General features: G+C 35.2%; 1 protein-coding gene across 2 annotated transcripts in view; it reads left to right on the top strand.

Moving 5' to 3' along the window:
• Positions 1-22,382, top strand: part of LOC145278339 (monocarboxylate transporter 9-like) — an 81,055-nt gene that overhangs the window by 44,190 nt on the left and 14,483 nt on the right. The window contains exons 5-7 of one of the 2 annotated variants that reach the window (XM_080130633.1): positions 12,627-12,721; positions 16,257-16,443; positions 20,965-21,231. In XM_080130633.1, coding sequence (XP_079986759.1) covers positions 12,627-12,721; positions 16,257-16,443; positions 20,965-21,231 — 549 coding nt within the window. Of the gene's footprint in view, positions 1-12,626; positions 12,722-16,256; positions 16,444-20,961; positions 21,232-22,382 lie in introns of both variants that reach the window. The other variant, XM_080130632.1, reaches the window with a different exon arrangement.

The following is a 22,382-nucleotide window of genomic DNA, read 5'->3' as shown; positions in this document are numbered from 1 at the left end:
TCTGAGTGACTGTCGTTTAATTGTAATTAGCCCGGGTGTTTGGGGTGTGTGTGGAGCAAAAAAAAATGGCTGTATGCAGGCAAGCTCGAACCCGTACCGTAAAGGAGGAAAAGAACGTGACCCCCCAAAAGTGCCGTCTTTACCGTAGCGTCCATCGCCAAACTAGAAGTGAAGTAGGTTTCAATTAAGGCTAGTCAATCGAAAAGGGGATGACTTTCGAAAATATCGGCGAAAAAACCGACTCCTCCTTGTAGAAAAGTGCTCAATTGAGAGTGAAGGAATTAATGTTTTTAGTCAATGTTTTGATATTTGTCGTCCGAAGGGTCGAGCTTCAAAACACTACCAATCTAGTGAAATGCATACAAACATACATGCATACATTTAAACAGACAGGTGAGATTTATATTATAGATTAGCCTTGGTGCCTGAGCGTTTGGAGGTGTGTGTTGAACGAAAAACAAAAAGTGGAAGTAAGCAGGCAAGCTGGCTCGAACCCTTGACGCGAAGGCAGAAAAGAAAGTGAAAGAAAACCTGATGTTTTACCCCTACTCCATGATGCGATCGAAAGTTCGGAACGTTGAAATTAGTAAAGTCATACTAATTGATACGATGACTTGCAAAAATGGCGACGCAAAAAAACAAAAACAAAAAAAAAAGATCCTCCTTGTAGAAAACTGCCGAGTTGAGGGTAAAGGAATTAATGTTTTTAGCTAATATTTCGATATTTGTCATCCGAAGGGTCGGCTTCAAAACGCCATCGCTAACCCGGAAGTGACATACGTTTAAATTAAGGATAGACAATCGAAAAGCGGGGATGACTTTCGAAAATATTGACGAAAAAAGCGACAACTCCCTGTAGAAAAGTACCCAGTGTAGGGTGAAGCAATTAATGTTTTTGGCTAATTTTTCGATATTTTTCGTCCGAAGAGTTGAGCTTCAAAATGATACCGACCTGGTTAAAATCTATCGCCTCTGTTGAAAGTTTTAGGCAGACCTACATACATACATACATACATACATACATACATACATACATACTTTTAAACAGATAGGTGAGATTAATATTATAGACTTGCCAGAGTGCCTGGCGTTTCCCGAGTGGGCAAAAAAAAGTTGTAGTAGGCAGGCAGGCTCAAACCCGTGACGTGAAGACGGTAAGGAAAGTTAAAGAAAACCTGACGTATTACCTCTACGATGACTTGCAGAAATGGTGTTGCTTTTAAACCTCCCAGGAAGGTCGTTTTTAATGTGGGAGAAAACCAGCTCCCAAAAAAGGGAGGCACTCTGGCAGTATCCAAATAAATAGTAATTGTCTCAGTATGAAGGGTCTCCTCTACACTGACCAAGGACGAATTACAGAACAGATGCTACCCAGCGAAGGCCGAGAGGTTTCGTTGTATTTATTTGCTTCCCTACGAGAACAAATTAGGCACAAAGTCGTTTTTTAATGAGGAGAGGAAACCAGCTCCCCCAAGAGAGCACTCTGGTAGGGTCCAAATAAGTAGCAATTGTCTGATAAAAAGGGTTTCGCTCACATTGATCAAATATAATTGACTTGAAAACGTGGAAAAAAAACGTGACGTCTTTACTGTTTCATCCATCGCCTAACCGGAAGGGAAGAAAATTTAAATTAAGGCTAGTCAATCGAAAAGAGAGGATGACTTTCGAAAATATCGGCGAAAAATGCGACCCCATCCCTGTAAAAGTGTCCAATTGAGGATTAAGCAATTAAGGTTTTTAGCCAATTTTTCGATATTTGTCGTCCAAAGGGTCAAGATTAAAAACGAAAGTTTTAGGCAGACATAAAAACATACGTACATACATACACACATAGCTACATTATGATTGCAACGTTTTGTCAGACGAGTGCCACACCCTCAGTCACTGAAATCCATAAGCCCGAAGATTACTTAAATCCTTCCAGCGACTTGCATACCCTCAAGCAGACATAACAGTGAAGACGGTTATTGATATACATACATATATATATATATATACACATACATACACATATACACATACATACACCACCACATACATACACACGCATATATATACATACACACATATACATACACAATATATACCTACATAGATATACACATATGCACATGCATACAAATACATACATATGCATACACACAAAATACATAATACACACATATGTATACATACATACACATATATACACATACATATATACACATACATACACACATACACATACGTATACGTACATATATATACATACATACATACATACATGCATACATATATATGCATATATACACATATATACACATACATATGCACACGAAGACATATACATATGCATATATACGTACACATATGCGTACACAAATATATATATATACATACATATACGTGCATTTACTTATACATATATATATACATACACATAATGTATATACACATACATATATACATATATAAGTATACATACACGTATACACACATGCATATACATATGCACATATAAACACACATACATACATACATACATACATACATACAATGATGGCAGTTCAGTTATTATATGCTTCCAACCTACACGCGTCACAACTTTTCCATCGCCACAGGATGGTTCAAAAGAATAGAATTTATCTTTTAAAAATATTTAATTATCTATACATGTTTTTTTTATGTTTTTCAAATCAATTCCTGAAATGTTTTCAGAATATATATATATATATATATATATATATATATATATATATATATATATATATATACATACACGAATCAACACGAAGGTATACAAATACTGTATCCAAGGTTTCACAACAGTTATAAGAACTATATTTACACGATCAGTATTTGTAGGAAATCATTATTTGAAATTAATGCAACATTAAGATGCAAATAAGATTCGTTTAGTATATCACCTAATTTAAATAAAGAGGATAAACCAACTTAGTCAAGCTCGTTATAGTCAACAAAGTGCATGGGTGAAATGGCACCACAAAGATCGATGCAAGATGACGTGGGTGCATCTCTGGAAAACCAACTTCAGTCGCACTAAATTCTTGGTCCAAACGATCTATGACATGCTGTCAAGTTCCACGAACCTCCACTTATAGAACAAAAACTGTTTCTCCAAAATGCTCCCACATGTCCGAAAAAGTTCCCTGCAACATATTTTAAGCGAGTGCAAAACGGTATCGATGGATATATCGTTGGCGTCATGATAAGGTTCTAGTTGCGGTGTCACTTGTTATTGCTGAAGCAATACAAGGCAATAAATATATTCTGGAGAAGAGAGTTATTAATTCTGTTAAATCAAGCACGAAGCCTCAGAACCACACTCTTTATTATTGCCCTTAGCGAATTAGCAAATACGAGTCGATCTGGGGAAATAATTGAAATTCTTTGCACACTTTACGAGCTCCAAACTTCGTCCAGATATAATTGTTTATTCTGAAACCACAAAGCAAATCATGTTGCTGAAGTTAATGGTTCCGTGGGAGAAGAACATGCAGGGAGCCTTTTAGAGAAAGCTTGGAAAGTACCAAGAACTCCTAGAAGAATGTAGGATCAAAGAATGCAGCACTCATTGCTTCCCGGTCTAAATCGGATGCAGACCAATCTATGATACGAGCGTTAACTAGATTAGTGATAACCGGGGAAAAAGAAGACGGGCGATTCAAATGATATTGAAGTCTGTAGAAAAAGCGATGATGTGGTTGTTGCTAAATAAGGCAAATGATTGCCTCAAAATGAAATAACCACCTTATAGAGGGAAAGACAATCTTGTAAGCGAAAATTTATGAGGACTTAATTACACTCGTTTATAAAAATAAATTTTTGGTCTGAGGCAAGAATGAGGATAGTTGTTTTTTTGTTAATTTGGTGTGCTGAATTCAAATTTATAAATACTTTTGCTCTATCACATCTAGTTTTCTAGCTTTTAAGTCGTCTCATTTTAGTATAAACAGAGAATATATGTGAATATTTCAAGAGCTGCAGCAGTTTATAACAGATAAATCAGGATAGATAAAGATCACTAATTGAATCAATATACTTGCATGACACAATTACACAATTCAAAGAACCACAGACAGTCAAAAGTGTGTTTTCTTAGAAGATCTGGTATATTTTGTCACCGGAATGTCACGCAAACGTATCCAGCAGAAGTCTCCCATTATGCTGGGGTTCCATTTGCCTTGATAGTTGCTCTCCATCTTTGTAATGTCTTGGTGGAATCTTTCTCCATGCTCATCACTCACTGCTCCAAGGTTTGGCGGCAAGTAATTGAAGTAGGAATGGAGAAAATGAATCTTGAGTGACATTCGGCACTGCATATCCTCATAAGACTTTAGCAACTTTTAAACACAGGCTTGGTAATCTGGTACACTTGAATGCTTCCCATGCTCTCTTTTCCTTTCCTTTAAGTTAAGAAGCTACTCAAAATCAGCACTTCTCGGATCTGAGGTCGACAAAGATGTCCCCTTTGAGCTTAGCAGCACAAAGACGTGGTAATAGAGTAGACAAGTGTTGGAAGGCAGCACCATTTTTGTCAAACGCTTTAATATCCAAAGCTTGATATGAAGAGGAGGAAGAAGCACCTTATCATGTCCACCAGAGGATTCTCATTGAGGCTGTGTTCGCCAGGAACAAAAGTGCTTCTAGACTCCTAGTCTTTCTGCTTGTAATGCTGGGATACAGCTTGACGATCCCAGAGACAGAGAAAACAACAGTACATTGTGAGGCCTGCTTGCATATCCATAAGTAGCCTAATGACTTTGAGTATGTATCATATAATAGTGACGACGATGTCGACGACGACGACGACGACGACGACGACGATGATGATGATGATGATGATGATGATGATGATGATGATGATGATCCTACACAGACTCCATTGGTACTTGCTGTACTTAATAGCTCCATAGGACAGAGTGAGCAATGGGAATGCTGGGATATTTATTCCTATTGTGCAGAAGAAGAAGACCCCTGAGGCTTCACTTGGAAGAGTCTATGAAAAGATGCTAATCTGAAGGATTATGTGGAAAACCAAGGGACGTAAACAAGCCAGGTATGTTTGTGCACTAGCACAACCTCTTTGCTATGTCGAAAGAGGAAGCAAGGTCTTTGTTCCAATTCCTGAAACTGGTGATTTTTACATCTTCCCGGACTAGGTTCCACTGTTTAAGACTCTTTTGACAGATACAAATCACGAGCAAGATCATTCAGGTCTTCTTGCATGATCCATTGAGGCTTGTTGCCACTTGTTCCTGAATATGTAGACTCAATATCTTCCAAAGATATTGACTCGGCAGAATCCTCCCTTGAAAGCATTTCTTTATCTGATGAGGAAAGAAGATCTTCATTTACTGGAGGTGTGGGTACAGAAATATCATTTGAATGGGGAACAGGCCTCATAGCAGATCAAATGTTGGGATATTTGATCTTTTTTCTAGAAGATGCATTGAAACTAGTTATATTAGTTAAACAAAAATAAAAATCATCTGCGTGGTTTCACTGCTCTCTTCAAACCATTGGGACTGCAAAGCTGAAATCCGCTTTCTTGCCATTAAACCATGCAGTTAGTCCATAATAATAGGGTTTACAACAGATGTGTGGAGCCCAGGACTTGTCCTGATCATCAATTTCACAGTCCAAATAGTGAAAGTAGACGGTTCTGAAGAGAGAAGTGATGGTTCGACGATGTGTAACTGTTGTGAAGTCCCCATACATGTAGCAGACAGAATTAGCCTTGTTGAGGGATTCTCGACGTTTTAACGTGCTTGAAGCCATTAAAGAATCTAAAAATAGAAAAAACGCAAAACTAAATCATATGCAAGTCAATAAAATGTGCATATGATCAACCCAAAATATGTGTAACACGATAGTTTAGGCATACCAACCTCCAGCGCCACCTGTGAACGAGACAAAATCTTCCAATGACCTCCAGAGCACTGAGAGAGTGTTGATTAAGACCTGCGACCTTAACTATCAAAATCCGTCTTGACATATATATATATATATATATATATATATATATATATATGCATATATATATGTATATATATACATATATATATGTATATATATATATATATATATATATATATATATATATATATGATGAAAATAATGGAAATAGTATTTCGACAAAATAGCGAAAATAAAAAGGAACAAACCGTATTATGTGTTCATCAACGTTTCGTCTTTATTTTGAGACTTCCTCTGGATGAATGAGATTAAGAAACAAAAAAAATATACCAGTACAAAATATTTGAAAATGTTTCTCGTGCACAGTGTGATGCAGCTCTATTTCAGAGAAACGGAAAAATGACGTTGGAAATTCAAAGAGGAGGGGGAGGGCTGGCGCTGTTAAAGAGAAGGAAATTACGCGCATAAATATCATTAGAGACAAATTAAACTCAGTCGAATCTTCCATAAAGTTTACCTATGAAACAGAAAACAATAACTCATTACCTTTTCTTGACATACTTATAATAAAATCCAATAATAAACTATCCTTCAAAGTTCACCGCAAAACTACACACAAAAACGATTACATACATTTCTATTCACACCATAATAATAAAATAAAAACAGGGATGATAATTGGTTTCTTCTTACGCGCTTTCAGAATTTGCAGTCCTGAATATCTGGATGAAGATTTCAAATACCTTACAAACATTTTGAAAACCTTGCAATATCCGACATATTTCATATTGAATGCTAAGAGAAAAGCCACACCTATATTTTCCAGAATAAATAATAATAAAAAATCATACACACCAGACCTTTCTCTCATAAACAGACATCTTCTTTTATCTACACACACCAATAATACAATAATCTATAACACACTAAACAAACTAAAAATTCCTATCGTACAAACCATATCACTAACCATAAGACATATATTAAAAACTACGAAACATCTCTATAACAAACCAGTTTCCGATGGAGGTATATACACTATTCCTTGCCATAATTGCCATCATAAATACGTTGGTGAAACTCAGCGTAAATTGGAAAAAAGGCTCAATGAACATAAAAGAGATATAAAAAATAGCAATTCTCTAAGTGCATTATTCTCTCATTCATTGCAACATAACCACACCTTTGACTTTAAACAAGCAAAAGTAGTTAAATTTATTTCAAATAAACCACGCCGGAGACTTCTTGAATCTGCGCTTATCGCAATTTCAAGCACTATTAAACAACGTGGAGGTTTCTATAACATAGCGCCATTAATAAGTAAACTCTTATTAAAAGAACATTATTTAACTGTGGACACAGGTTAACTTTCTCACACCATTCAAACATCCCCTGTAATAATTAACACATAATCTCAATCAATAAATTACATAAAAAACACTCATTTCATTTCTGTTATAAACTCATATTTGAATTTCAACAGATATATCTTTTTCCCAATAAGATTATAAACTTACGTTCATAGTTTTAAATTTACATTAACGACTATATGACGTCACTAGAATTTCCTTCTCTTTAACAGCGCCAGCCCTCCCCCTCCTTTTTGGATTTCCAACGTCATTTTTCCGTTTCTCTGAAATAGAACTGCGTCACACTGTGCACGTGAAACATTTTCAAATATTTTGTACTGGTATATATATATATATATATATATATTTGTTTCTTAATCTCATTCATCCAGAGGAAGTCTCGAAATAAAGACAAAACGTTGATGAACACATAATACGGTTTGTTCCTTTTTATTCTCTCTCTCTCTCTCTCTCTCTATATATATATATATATATATATATATATATATATAATGTAATGTTATCATTTTCATTTAGTGCATAATTACTAAAAAATAAGCCAGAAGTCTCACAATATTAAAATTAACCCTGAATTCATACACGCTTTTATGTACCATATACGCACACTAAGCAAACTATGCATATCTAAAAAAACAAACTAAAGATGGTGAGAAGAAAAAAAACGGATTTCAAATTTGAATTCAGCACCCCCAAATTAGGTAAAAACGGGTATTTTTGTGCTTGCCTAAATTACTTTGTAAACCAGTGTTATTTTTCTTATATATATATATATATATATATATATATATATATATATATAGTGAATTACAAAACAAAACCTTTAAATGTTTTTTCTCTCATTTTGTCTTCTACATAAATATTAAACTTACCATTCACATCTCAATTTACACGTGCACATACGTACATATTGTTTGTACAATAAAATATTAAATTATATGTATATATATATATATATATATATATATATATATATATATATATGATTAGTTTTTTTGGGAAAAAGAATTCCAGCAGAGTGCTCAATTAAAAGGAAAATCCAAAGTTTAAGAGCGTATTTATATATTGTGTACAGAAAGTTGTTAGTTGAGACAGATCATTGGTACCGTCGATTTCAAGCCCGATAATAAGGCCCGTTTAAGGTATCCTTATCAAGCTCTCTTCAGCCAGTATTCGTCAATAAAATGTGCATACGATCAACCCAAAATATGTGTAACACGATACGAATATTGGCTGAAGAGAGCTTGATAAGGATACCTTAAACGGGCCTTATTATCGGGCTTGAAATCGACGGTACCAATGATCTGTCTCAACTAACAACTTTCTGTACACAATATATATATATATATATATATATATATATATATATATATATATATATATATATATATACATATATATATAGATAGATAGATAGATAGATAGATAGATATAAAGAGAGAGAAAGAGAGAGAGAGATTTTTTACTCAAATAATTTACCTGAAAATCATTAACATCATGCGTAAATTTTATTTGTACATTTTATTACGTGCTAAATATTTGGCGCGGTAATTAAAACTAGAAAATTTTTTTCGAAGTAGATGATTTTATAGGTTAACGATTATAAATGGGGGTGAAGAAACGGAATGAAGAAACCAATTCGTCGCTTCGTCATGTCAACGTTTATTTTACTGAGTTGACACTACCCTCCGCAAGTTTAACACAATCGCTTAATAACATCAAATGGCCAGAAGTAGTTAAATAACTTAACTCTGTTTCTTTAAAACGTAGTATGCACGAAGTACAGTTTTCACTTAAGGTATGGGTCGAATGTTAACAGCATTCGGTTGTGTCACCCACCGAGGTAGTCTGCTGATCAGGTCTGAAACTTCCATCGAGTTGGCTTTCAGCATATCTGGAGGTTGGCACCAGTAGATTTAATGTAATTGATATATATATACGCGTAAGCAAAAAAAAAAAAATGCACTAAAAGCTATATTGAACAAATAACAATTGAACAAGGAAAGTTAAACAAGACTAATATCACAGAACAAGGCATTTACTTTAATAAATACTTAGGATGGAATCGCATTCCCTTTTGATTTCTTTAAAAGATCAATCCTTTGAGACATGCTCTCAACCAAAGTGAAACACCGAGAAGAGGAGATGCTATTCCATTCGCTTTGCACAGCTTCCCACAGTTTGTCATTGTTCGGAAAAGTTCTTCTAGTTAATGCACGAGATATTATGGACCAAATTTGGTTTAATTCGGAGCTTTGACCTGGTTAAAACATCAAATCAATTGAATTATCAGGAAACCATATTTGTGACATTAGCAGTGTGTGCGGGAGCATTATTATGTTGAAAAATAATGTTCTGAGATATTCCCAGCTTCTGGATACTTGGTATCTGTTTCTGATATTCGAATGTATTCGCTTGCATTGATTGACTTCTCACATCTAATAAGTTCCCCAACTCCTGCTGCAGTAAAAGTTCCCTATACCATTATCCCTCCATTCCCGTGTTTAACTGTCGTTTTTATGCAATTTGGCGTAAATCCTTCTCCAGTTCTTCGAATGCACCGTTCGGGAGCATCACTAACAAGACAAAATCTTGATTAATCTGATCAGAAAACATTCCTGAACCAGTCTGTATCTTTCTTTCCATAACACGAGAAAAATCTCTTTCTATCATTGATGTTCTTCTTAGATAAAAATGACTTCTTGCACACTTTTTAGAAGAATAGCCCATTTTTTCCATCGTCTATACACATTGTATATCTAGAAAGAGAATTTCCAGCCCGTGTTTTGAATTCCTTGCTATGGTCAACATAAGTTTTCTTCCAATCCTTCAAAACACTTAATTTAAGTCTGTGGTCGTCCTTCAAAATGGATGATCTAGGGAGACCAGATCCAGATTTCCTTTTAATTAAGCGTTCCACTTCGAACGTTTGACCAATACGCTTCACTGCAGAAAGAGATGTTTTCACATTTTCTTAAAATATAAAAAATCTGTTTCTAAGTAATTTTGGACTGCCTTAACCCAGCAATTCGTTTTTTTTATATACTCGCCAAGATGCCGTCTTACCATTTACAGGGTCAATTTTTCCACTTATTATTATATGCTATAATAATGATCTGCAAAATAGAAATTTTCAGTTAAAATTAACAAAATAGATTTCTTCTTTTTTCGCTCTTGTCTCATCTTTTTGCTCATGAGTATATATATATATATATATATATATATATATATATATAGTTATCCGCATGCAGTTTCACAGGTCATCAACGCGGCTAGACAAGGAATTACCTCAAGCCAGGATCGAAACCCGACCGCCCATATGACAGTCGGAGCTTCTAACCGTTGCGCTATTCGGCAGTGGATTACCGATGGTTCGACATTGTAAAAATACTTAAGCTCAATTTGTTTACACAAAGAGCATCACTTCATACGCTAATAGTAATTTGTATATCACTTACCAATATGCTCAACCCAAGAGAGGGAGCATTATATATATATATATATATATATATATATATATATATATATATATATATATAAAAGCAAATAGTTAATAAAACATGTTAAAAACACTTTCAAAAAGGCTTTCTTATAGATAAAAATGAAGAATTTTTACAGTGAAATATTTTACGGTACACCTGTCATGGTTACACCGGTGTAACGTAAAATATTCCCATGTAAAAATTATTTTATATCTATAAAAGAAGAAAGACTATTTTTATGATCTGATTTTTTTCGATTTTCGATACTCATCAGGTGAATTTCTGTACGGAACATATCTAAGAACACTACCGGACATGTAAATTACCTCTGTGTGAAATTTGCTAAAGATCGGCTCAGAACTAACAGTAGATGAATGGAAAGAATGATGGCGAAGAGAGAGGACCGTCACTAAGATTTCACTGATCATTTAACCCACTATTTATTTATTTATTTATTTTTTCAAGAGATGTTCAATTTGGTATTGCAGTTTATAAATATCGCGGCCTTAAAGGGACAGAATGTTGCGTGTGGGGGTGCACACACGCAAACCCACGCATGACAGCCGGTACTAAACGCACTGAACGATGAGGTCAACTTGACGCACGCCTCTGTCGGAGGGAGGCAGCTGCAAAAAAAAACAGGTCACATATATAGCCCAGAGAAAACGAAAAAGAAAACAGAAGCAAAAGTCAGCCGAAAAATCAACATTGCACAAGCGTGGCTCTATCCACCCACCTTCCAGTCCCCTCTCTCTAATCTCTGGCTAGGAGCACACATTATGATGCAAAAACAACAAAATAAAAATCGACTGTGCAAGTACATTTCAAGCAGGAATAACACGAGTAGAGAAAGTACAGAAGTAATGAGTTGACAAAGACTGCTTCCTCACTTCGCTTCTCTTCTCACTTCTTTATAACAATTGTGAATTTCATACTTCCATGGAAATTCCTCCTTTGGAGGAAGCCGGTTAAACACGCACAGAATTAGTGCCGTTTCCATTTTTTTTTTATATAACGAGTGTATAATCACACCGCACTCTGTTATATAATGGGGTTGCTATAGCGGGTATATATTTACATGTGTCTTAACGGGTATAACGTCTATTAATGTTCGTTGCGTTCATCTACAGTTTGTGTATATAAGGGTTCATGTATGTGAGAGTCTATATTGCTTGTGATCGTCTAGTTTTTCTATTGTTCTCGAGTTGATGCGTGTATAACACGTATTTAACACGACATATAGCAAACACGGACAATATGAAGGGAAAAACACAGTTCTGTGAGTTGTTCCATCTGGTCAATAGGGAAAACATTCCGGAGCATAGAGGCAAAATCCCCCACATCGCTAGCTGATCCCTCTCGTCTGTTTAACTCGACTGTCTTGCTTCAACTCTGACTCCCAACCGACTAAACTCTACGTGTATATAAAAAATTATCTTCCTTCTAATTACGTCATCAATACACGTATATCATCACTCGATATTTTCTCACGTAATTTAATTATTTTTTGTCAGCTAACATTTCTAACTGCTTAACTAAAAATTCCATTTTCAAGTTATTTATCTAAACTGAAATTCTTAACCTGTTTCTAAATTCCATTCTATCAAGTTAACATTCCTGGTAGATTCTTTAGCTGACAAAACATCTTGACTTCTAAACAATCATAGTAATAATCATGTACTTTACTTTCCGGCGTTTACCCGGAACCAACAATACAATAATTCCGCATGAAATCAATATTTTGGGGCGAGGTATAATTATTAAGAAAGAGGTACTTTAATTTTATTCCACTAATGATTCAACTTACCCTCATTTCCAGGGGGCGGAATTTCTATACAATTATTCGTTGTCTTTTTAGAGAATGAACCAACTTCTGCCGATGAAATGGAAGGACATGCAAACATTGGCTTTGAAACAGAAGGTGAAAGCCAGGAATCAAAAGATGAAAAATGCGTAAGTTTATATGCAGTCGATATTCGCTCTTCTTGCACACGCTTCACCTGATCTTCTAAGATCAGCAACATTTTGTAATTAAAGCCTCTCATACTTTTAACACACTAACTCAACATAAATGTGATGGAGAAAGCGAGCAATTTATTTGACGTGATCTTCGGTCTGAATAATGTAAATGGGAAGACAGAGGGTTGATCGAAGAGAAAGATGGATAGAAAATGGTAGATAGAGAAGTTGACGTCACGAATTAGTTCTATCTTTCCAGCCTATATCGTTATACATTAACGCCTGTGCATGATTCCATACGAACCGACTGATCGACCGTCCTCATTTTAGTAAATATGTGACGTCATATCCGTTTTAATATGTTCTCAGAAACAAATTTTCACTTCGAATTTATCGATTTAACCCTGGCTGACCTTGCAACTGTTACATTTTCTGCCATTCTGGTATCCAGCCAGCGCAGCCGTAGCCGACATTGAACTAACTACACGAGTTTGTTGTGTAATTCAAGTCTTGTCGGTAGCTGAATACTTGATGCTTCGCCAAGGCTATCAAGGGTATTTTTTTATCGTGACGCCATCACTAAATTGGGTTCCTACCACGGTTTAGGAGAGTAACATCTACCCTCGAGAGAAGAATAGACCGCGCCAGTTTCTCAACCTGGTATTTTTATCTTGCGGTAAATTCTGGTATAACTATATTCTATCCTAGATGATCTACTGTTCAATTTGTAACTTTCTGTTTCTCTATATTTGAGAAAATCCCTAAGATCATGCTATGTCTGACGCCCTACTAAGAGCCAAATAAAATAATAGTATGAGGTTTTGAAAAGGGTTAAGAGTAAAGCTGTTAGTTCTTCGGAGAAAGAGTTCTTAGTATAATAAATAAAATATAATATAATAAATAGGGTAAGTTTACGTTTATTAACTTTGGAGATGAGGATTGGTTATTCGTATTATTTGGACTGAATAGAGGTCCTAAGTAATTTGTAATTGTATTTTTCGCACTGGGGATGTAACTTTCAACCTTCAGGAGAATTTCCTAAGTACTCCAACCACTGCGCCACGAATCTTTGGCTGACGGAACAAGAGCATGTTATCCCTGTGAAGTAAATAAAGTGTTCCGTTCGAAATTCCGAGTTCCACATAAACTTTCCCGAGTTTGAAAAGATACACCTGAAGCAGGTCGAAGGTTACATCGACAGAAACTTTGTGAAAATGAGAACAGTAGTCCGAAGAATCCAAACAATGCTAGGATAAGTCTAGTTTTACACCATCTAGTCTTAAGGCAGTAGTTAAAAATCATAGTTGAAAAACTTAGTTTAAAGTTTGAAAATAAATTACTGTTATAGTCAGTTATATATATCCTTACAGGTTTATAATTTTTTTTGGAATATTTTAATAAATTTTCAATGATTTTTCTATTATATATATATATATATATATATATATATATATATATATATATATATATATATATATATAATATATATATATGTATATATAATATATATATATATATATAATTTAAAGGAGATTAGAACAATAGTCTAAAGAGCTGAGTGTATTTTAATGTAATAGTGAAATTACTAGTTTAATTAAAATACAGGAAAGAAAAAGTGCTCGTTGTAATTTAGATATATAATAAGCTCGATAGGTAAATATCCTAGAGCTAATTCAATATTAAGTAATGTGATTGATAATTTAAAATTTAAAAATTAAATTATAATTAAATTAAAAATCCGTTTCATAAGAAGGAACAACAACAAAATCAATTATCTGTACGATCGTTTCGGAAAAGTTTTCCGAAACGATCGTACAGATAATTGATTTTGTTGTTGTTCCTTCTTATGAAACGGATTTTTAATTTAATTATAATTTGATTTTTAAATTTTAAATTATCTATCACATTACTTAATATATATATATATATATATATATATATATATATATATATATATATATATATATATAAGTTGGGTATATAGTGATTTGTGTCGTTTATATGTTTCATAAATGTTCTTGTAGCGGTGTATATATGTTTACAAATATGCATTTCATTTAACATGTATACAGTTCAACAGGGCATACAACATTTTATCAACAAACATTTCTTTAACAACAAAGGGAGATAACACATACACACACATATATATGCGTTTTAAAAAATGTATATATATATTTTTGAAAGCCCCCCTCTTTTGGTTGAGCACTGTCGTAAATAATCTCACTCGCTACTTAATTTGGCTGAAAAATGCGAAGCTCGCGCTTTGTTTACAAACAAGCGTTTGAGCACTGTACAAGTAGTGGACAGATGTTTATTTAAATTGACATTCGGACAGATCAGTTGCGGGCATCGCTTCCGTGGTCGAGGGGTAGAACTGCCGACTGTCAATTCGATCAATTGTCAAGGTTCGATCTTAGGCTTGGGAGAGGTGCTAGTCTAGCGGCAATGATGAGTTGTGATACAATGAAACAGGCTGTATGTCGATGACTACAAATATATTTTATATATATATATATATATATATATATATATATATATATATATATATATATATATTATCTAAGAATAAAAAGATCATTACTATTGCAATCATTTAGAATCCCAGTGGATATGGACCATGCCCTACGGCGAGATTTTTGTAAATAAATTGTTTGTATAAGAGAGACGATTTTTCATTAGATATTAGATATAAGATTGGGGACATTGCCTCTTATATTTTCTGTCGTGAAATATTGTGTGAAGATCTGAGAATTGCTAGGGCTACACTTAAATCTGAGGATTTTGATCCCAAATGCCTGCTCTTGTACCAAAAATGTGACGGAAAATCTATAAGATTTTTAGACAAATAAGTAGGGTTATAACTATATGCTTTAATGTTTTTACACGTTATATTTGTAATTGTAGGTAAATAATATTAAACATTAAATAGTATATGAAGACTGGCACATAAGTGTTTTTTATATAATTAGTAAATAGATGAATGTACTGAGATGTATTTGTTATATTTGTTTCTTACGTTGGTATAGGTCGAATGGTAACAACTAAGAAATGCCTGGTTATTTTCCTAAAGTATGTGAACAGATAAAGATTAAATAAAACTGTAAGACCAGATGAAAAATTTGTTAATGTAATTGTGAATAAGCATGTCAAGATACTAGTGGAAATACGAACACAAACACATCCAAGATATTTCCGTCGATTAGTCCGACCATATTCATTTGATAAAAATGAGCTTTATTAAGCAGAACTCAACATTTAAAAAAAATGAAATGTGGGAAGATAAACCGACGGTGCGGACGGTTGTAAGAGACGTACAGGAAATAATGTAAAGTGTGTGCAGTTTGTTGGGCAGGTGAGGGGAGGAGGAAGTGTAGATGTGTTATATAGACATGCCTTTTCATGTAACAGATGTACGAAGGTTACACTAGTTTTGACACTACTTGTAAACATATTTGTGTTTTGCTGAACATTTCTCTTCTTAAAAAATATATTATTTTTTTCTTCTTAAAAAATATATTATTTTTAGGGCGACTCCAAGCGACGCATCAGTGAAGATACAGAGCCGTTGCCTAAGATGTTGCGAGCGAGGAAATCAATTACTTCAGAGATAGTGCCGAGTGAGATTTACAAGCGAGAGTCTAGTTATTGCAATACAACAATGTTTAAAAATAAATATTTTCATCTGTTGTTAGCAATTTACACCACATATTCCGGTAAGTAATTACTTAACCGTTTTTAACTAGCAATTAGTATTAATTAATAATCGTACTAGTATACATATTTCATCAATAATCATGTCATTTTATTTAGTAGAAGAGTTTTTTACATGGAGGTCACCACTTATCAAGGCCCGGAAGCAACTTGAGGATAAGGGTTAATGCGTGTACAGTAATCAATGGGATAGTATCGTAGTAATCGCTAGTATTGGAGATTTGATAAAGTGTCTACTTAAGGGTACGGTTCATCAGGAATTTGTTTATGTTGGACTTGAAGACATCCAAGTTTTAATCAGATGGGAAACAGGCAAACGGAAGAGAGTTCCACAGTCCTGCACTTCTAAGAAAGAAGCTTTGTTCATGGAATCTACGTTTTGATTTAGGCACAGATAAAGAGTGGGGGAAATAATTGACAGTGGTGTCAGCTAGACATGTGTTTATCGTGAAAGAGGGGGGGCAGAGATTGGAGCTCAGATGAGCACTTGTCATGGAAATAACGCTAAAACAAAGACAGTCTCGCAACATCTCTTCTGTGGGAGAGAGGTTGCAGGGAAGAGAAAATGGCATCCCCACTAAGCAACAAAGTCTATTTTGTACTCTATCAATGCAAGATAGGCTGTTTTTAGCAGCTCCTGCCCAGATGTGGCAGTATTACTCCATCCTTGGACTTGTACTTGACTTTTATATAGATAGAGAATTGCATCAGCAGTGAGACATCTTCTGAAGCGGTAAAGGACCCCACCATCTTCTCAGCGACCTTGACAACAGACTGGATGTGTGTGTTCCACTTCAGATCAGGAGTAAAGGTCAATCCCAGAAGCTTGTCCAAACGTGGAGCCTTCCCAAGACGAGAGCCATCCATTTTAATTGATGCCAGCTGGGGATCAGAGCGTTGATGATGTAAAGATAGAAGCTTGGTTTTAGATGCATTAAAAGTAACCAGCCACCTCTTCCTCCACTGTACCACGCGCTCAGGAGATTAGAGAAGAGAGAATTAGAGAGAACTTTGTCATTTACCGCCTTTGATGTGTTGCCATAGATGGCCGTGTCATCAGTATAGATGTCAACGAATGATTTAAGAATGTGTTTTGGGAGATAATTGATGTAGATCAGGAAGAGAGTTGGTCCCAGGATGGACCCCTGAGGGACTCCAGCATTAATAGTGTGAGCCTTTGATTTCTGCCATCAACCACTACTCTTATGAGCTTATCAGAGAGAAATGATTTAATAATCGAGAAAACCTTTCCAGTTATATCGTAGCTGGAAATCTTGTGAAGTATGCCTTTATGCCATACCTTGTCGAAGGCTTTTGATATGTCAAGAGCAATTATCCTAGAAAGGAAGCCTTTGTCAAAAGATTCACTAATCCTATGAGATATAACCGTTAGAACATCTGCTGTAGATCTAGCGGAACGGAAACCATATTGCGTGTCATTAAGAAGGTTATTTCTGCTGAGGTGATTAACTACTTCTCTATTTTATATGGATTCCAGCAGCTTACTCATGACACACAGGAGACTTATTGGTCTGTACTGAGAGGGAGATGACTTTTCACCTGAATTCTTAAATACAGAGCATACTGATGAGGTGTCCAGGGTGTTGGAAAGCACTTCTCCTTAAGGCTACGCGTAAACAGTTTTGTAAGTATGGGGGCAAGTTCTGGTTGAAGCTTTTTCAACACTATAATTGGAATGCAGTCAAGGCCAGTTGCTTTACTGGAATCAAGGCTCTTGATTAGCTTGGCGAACTCATGCACAGATATTTGTATGTTGCATAGCATGTTGTCTGTTATAGGAGGAAATACGAGGAGTTGATGGTCTTTGTCGCATAGGGTAGAATGAGCTGCAAAGTTCTTGGATGCTGACGAGATGACCTCAGGTCTGTTAATGATGGTTGGGATAGAACGCATGCTTCTGTTTGGGATCCTGTTTGCTATTTGCCAAAATTGGTGGAAATCAAGCCACTGCTCAGCTACTTTGGATTTAACGGATTGAGCATATAGCTCTTTTGCATTTTTTTATTACTCTTTTACAGTAGTTACAGGCAGTACTGAAAGCAGCTTTAGTCTCAGTACATCTATTACGTTGGTAGCTATGGAAAAAGAGATTTCTGTGTGCGATGGCAGCAACACATTCTGGGGAGATCCATGGCTGGCTGTTAGGTTTTTGTTGGAATTTTTTGGATGGTATGAATCGGTTTATGCCTACAATTAACCATTCGGTCAGGTCTGATACTATAGAGGACACATCCTTTTTAAACATGGAATGCAGATGTAGATCAGATATGAATGTACGGAAGCTATCCCAGGCAGCCATAGAGTATCCATATACACTACGGTGGAGAGGTACGCCTAAAGACTTATTACATTTAATTTTTACCTTAACTGATACAACGGAGTGGTCAGAGAATCCCAGAGGAGATAGAATGGAACATGAACATAGCTTAGGGGAAGTTATGAGAAAAAGGTCTAGAAGGCTTGCATACCGACCAGTAGTATCGGGCACATGGGTGGGTTCGTGAACAATCTGAGTGAGGTCATAGGCAGTGGCAAAATCATGACAGACCTCCCCTCATCATCTGTCTTATTTGAGTGAGTCAGCCATTCCACATTATGGACATTGAAGTCACTGCAAATGTGAATGTTAGCCGAAGGATGAGCAGACAGGATGTGGTCAATTTTCTCAGATATACTCTTAAAGATAATAACCCCACTGTTGTGGGGGCGATAGAGGGCAAATATAAATGCGGTGGTGTAAGCAAGTGCAACCCGGAAGCACATATAAGGTTAATTAGGGTCTTCTCTGGAGATATGCCTACCACATGGAAAGCCATCTTTAATGTAGGCACATATTCCATGTCCATGGCGATCTTGGGGATAAGATTTAGATAATAAGTTATAGTATCCTTTAATTATGAACTCATCTAGGGAAGTGGTCGGCCCTATGCCAGTTTCGCTTAGGAAGAATATGTCTGGTTTCTTTTCCTGTAATTGGGTTTCAACCTCTGGAAACTACCAGACGGATAACGTCAGCCCAGATAAAATATTTACCTTCAGCACCCTAATAAGTGACATGGTCACAAGGATAGACATAGAAACAGAAAATTTCCGACATCTCAAGCTACTGTTCACGAAGTACTACCGACCTGTTTCGTTATTTATGTTAAAAAATGATATGCTAATTGTGAACCACAATTCTGTGTAATGTTTACGTTAAGGTGGTTATATGTAGACACAACAGCCTAGAGAAAATGGCATCTGACTTAATGACTTACATTGCTAGACGACTATATTATCACACATGTAATTAAAAATAATAAAACTATAAGAATTCTTACGTTATGTAAGTAACTTTACATTTTACCTATTTCCTGAGATGATAGCTTGATCCGCCATCTTGTTTTGTTGCACTGCTGCTGCAGGAGAGGGTTAAAGATTTCATCTGGTTTATTTTTCCAGTTCATAAACTCCGGACGTGAACTTAGATTGTTGATATGGGCTTCTTTACATCCAGAGTTTTCTTTTTAACGTTTTAAAAAAGACGGTGGTAAGAGTTGCACAATTTCCAATCACACCTATCCTGAATCGGCACTGTTTTTAATTCCAGTATATATAAATTCAGGACGACTGGAAACAATGCCGAGATAAGCGGAGAGCACATACAATGCCCAGTATTTCCAAATAGTGACCCATCTGGTACTAGCCAGCCTCGTCGTTGCTTAACTTCTGCGATTTGGCGATATCGGCATAATCACGTTGATGTTTTTAAAACATTATGTATTAAAGACATCGAAGAATTGCAACAAATGAATGAGAGTAGTAGTTACAGTTCAAACTATAAGGGAGGGTTGCCCTTCGTTAAACGCTCAATTGCCAGATTCAGATGAAGAGATTTGATGTATAGAGGCAGAATATGAATGGATGTCCTTTTTATTCACCGTTTCTTGTATATCTGTGATGCAATATTTTTGATATATGAGGGTATGATCAAAGAAAATTGGAAGCTTCTACTTATAGACACCAAACCAATCAACCAAAACCAACCAATCAGAAACCGGAATTGCTCCATAAAAATATAACATATTTTAGAATTCCCGCGCATAATTTTTCCTGTCCACACGATAAAGATCTTTTCTCTTTTCTTGCAAAATTTTAAAGTTTAAGACTTGTACAGATCAACTACCCACCAAAAACTCTTTTTCATCGCCAAGACTTGTACAGATTAGTTAACCACTGAAAAGCTTTTCATCTCAAGGATTTGTATAGATTAGTTATCCATCAGAAACTATTCTGAAATTAAACATGGCTTTCAGTTCCAAAAATTCGCTATATTAATTCTGTTGACGTTCTTATGCTTTCCGCGATGAAACTCTGACATTGTACATCTACCGTAAACGGCGAAGGAAACAGAAGGTTTAAACATGTATGAATTATTTTTTGTGTGATTTCCGTTTATTTTTTTAATGTCTGTGTATTTATTTTCTCAACTGATAATAAATTTTTCTTTTTCTATTTAGTAGGAGAATCGTTCTATGTATATATCCCCCTTTATGCTGTGAGTATAGGATTGAGTGAAGAAGAAAGCTCTTTGATTATGGCAATCTATGGCATCATCGGCATTGTAAGCCTACTTTTGATTGGATTCCTGGTCGATATTATACACATCCCAACAAGTTATATTTTGATGATGGCTTTGTTTATCACGTCCTTGGGTTCAATACTGATTCCATTTTGTCAAAGTTTTGAAACACTTGTTTTATGCGCAGCAATGAATTCTATCGGCACGAGTAAGTATTAACAGAGTTACCTAAGTTAGAAAATGTAATGAAAATAATATAAACAATTACTGTCGAAACATTAACAATTACATGTGTTTACATTTAACAATTAAATGTATTTACTATTAATTTATTTAGATATATTTCAAATGTATTATATTAACAACTAAAAAACTAGCGGAACCCAAAAAACTCCTACTCTCGACTCTGAATCCTGTACATATATTTTTTATTTATGTTCATTACTTAGTATGCGTATATATTGTAGTCTTCTGTAAATATTAAGTGTATAAATAATAATGAATATTGTAGGGAAACGTGCGACTTACCTAATTAGTACGTGTGCATAATTCAACGGGTCGGTCGTGGAATGAAATGAATGAAGAAGAAAGAAACAAAAATGGCTGCCTTATCTCTTTATATGCCTGCAATGTGACCGCCCGATATGCAAATGAGATGCTCCTGGTTGAAGATAAAAGAGGGTTGATTTTTTAGAGGGAGGTTCATTTGAAGTTGGATTTCGAAGAAATAAGTTGAATTAGCAGAAGTTCGTTGGGAGTTGAGAGAAGGTGCGTTACGTATACAGAAGTTTGGAAGTTTGGACAACAGTGTCAACCTTACCCAGGAAATTATTGGTGTTACGGGCGGAAGAAATAACACTCAAGTTATTGAATTATAGATATCTATAGGTTTGTATTATTCTATAACTGCAAAACATCAGCTTTGCCGCAAAGTACTTAAATAGAGATGACGGATTTTTATTGGGGGATTAAGTAATTGTGCTTGTACACAAGCGTTGGAAGGAATGTAATATTTAATATGAATTATAGAAAAAAAAAAGAATATATGCGTATTTTTTATCGCTTGTGACTTAAGTAATTTTGTCTGTACCTTAACAGTGAAAGGAGGGTAATACTTGATATTACATATAGACGATACATTATTTTTCTGAATAGTTAGTAGGGAGATGGCAAATGACTGTGTCTATGCATAAACACTGGAAGGAAAGTAATATTTTATATTAATGTATAAAAAGTAAAATACGTGTTCTTTATTAATTTTATTGCTAATCGTAAGTCTTGTGGAAATAAATTTATCATCCTCCATAAGAAGGGTTGATGCATGGTTGGATGATACCAGCATCGCTGCTGAATTCTAAA

The sequence above is a fragment of the Euprymna scolopes genome, chromosome 6 (assembly GCF_053919585.1).
Source record: "Euprymna scolopes isolate OS-2025 chromosome 6, ASM5391958v1, whole genome shotgun sequence".
Lineage (NCBI taxonomy): Eukaryota > Metazoa > Mollusca > Cephalopoda > Sepiida > Sepiolidae > Euprymna > Euprymna scolopes.
This window is presented reverse-complemented; position numbering and strand designations above follow the sequence as displayed.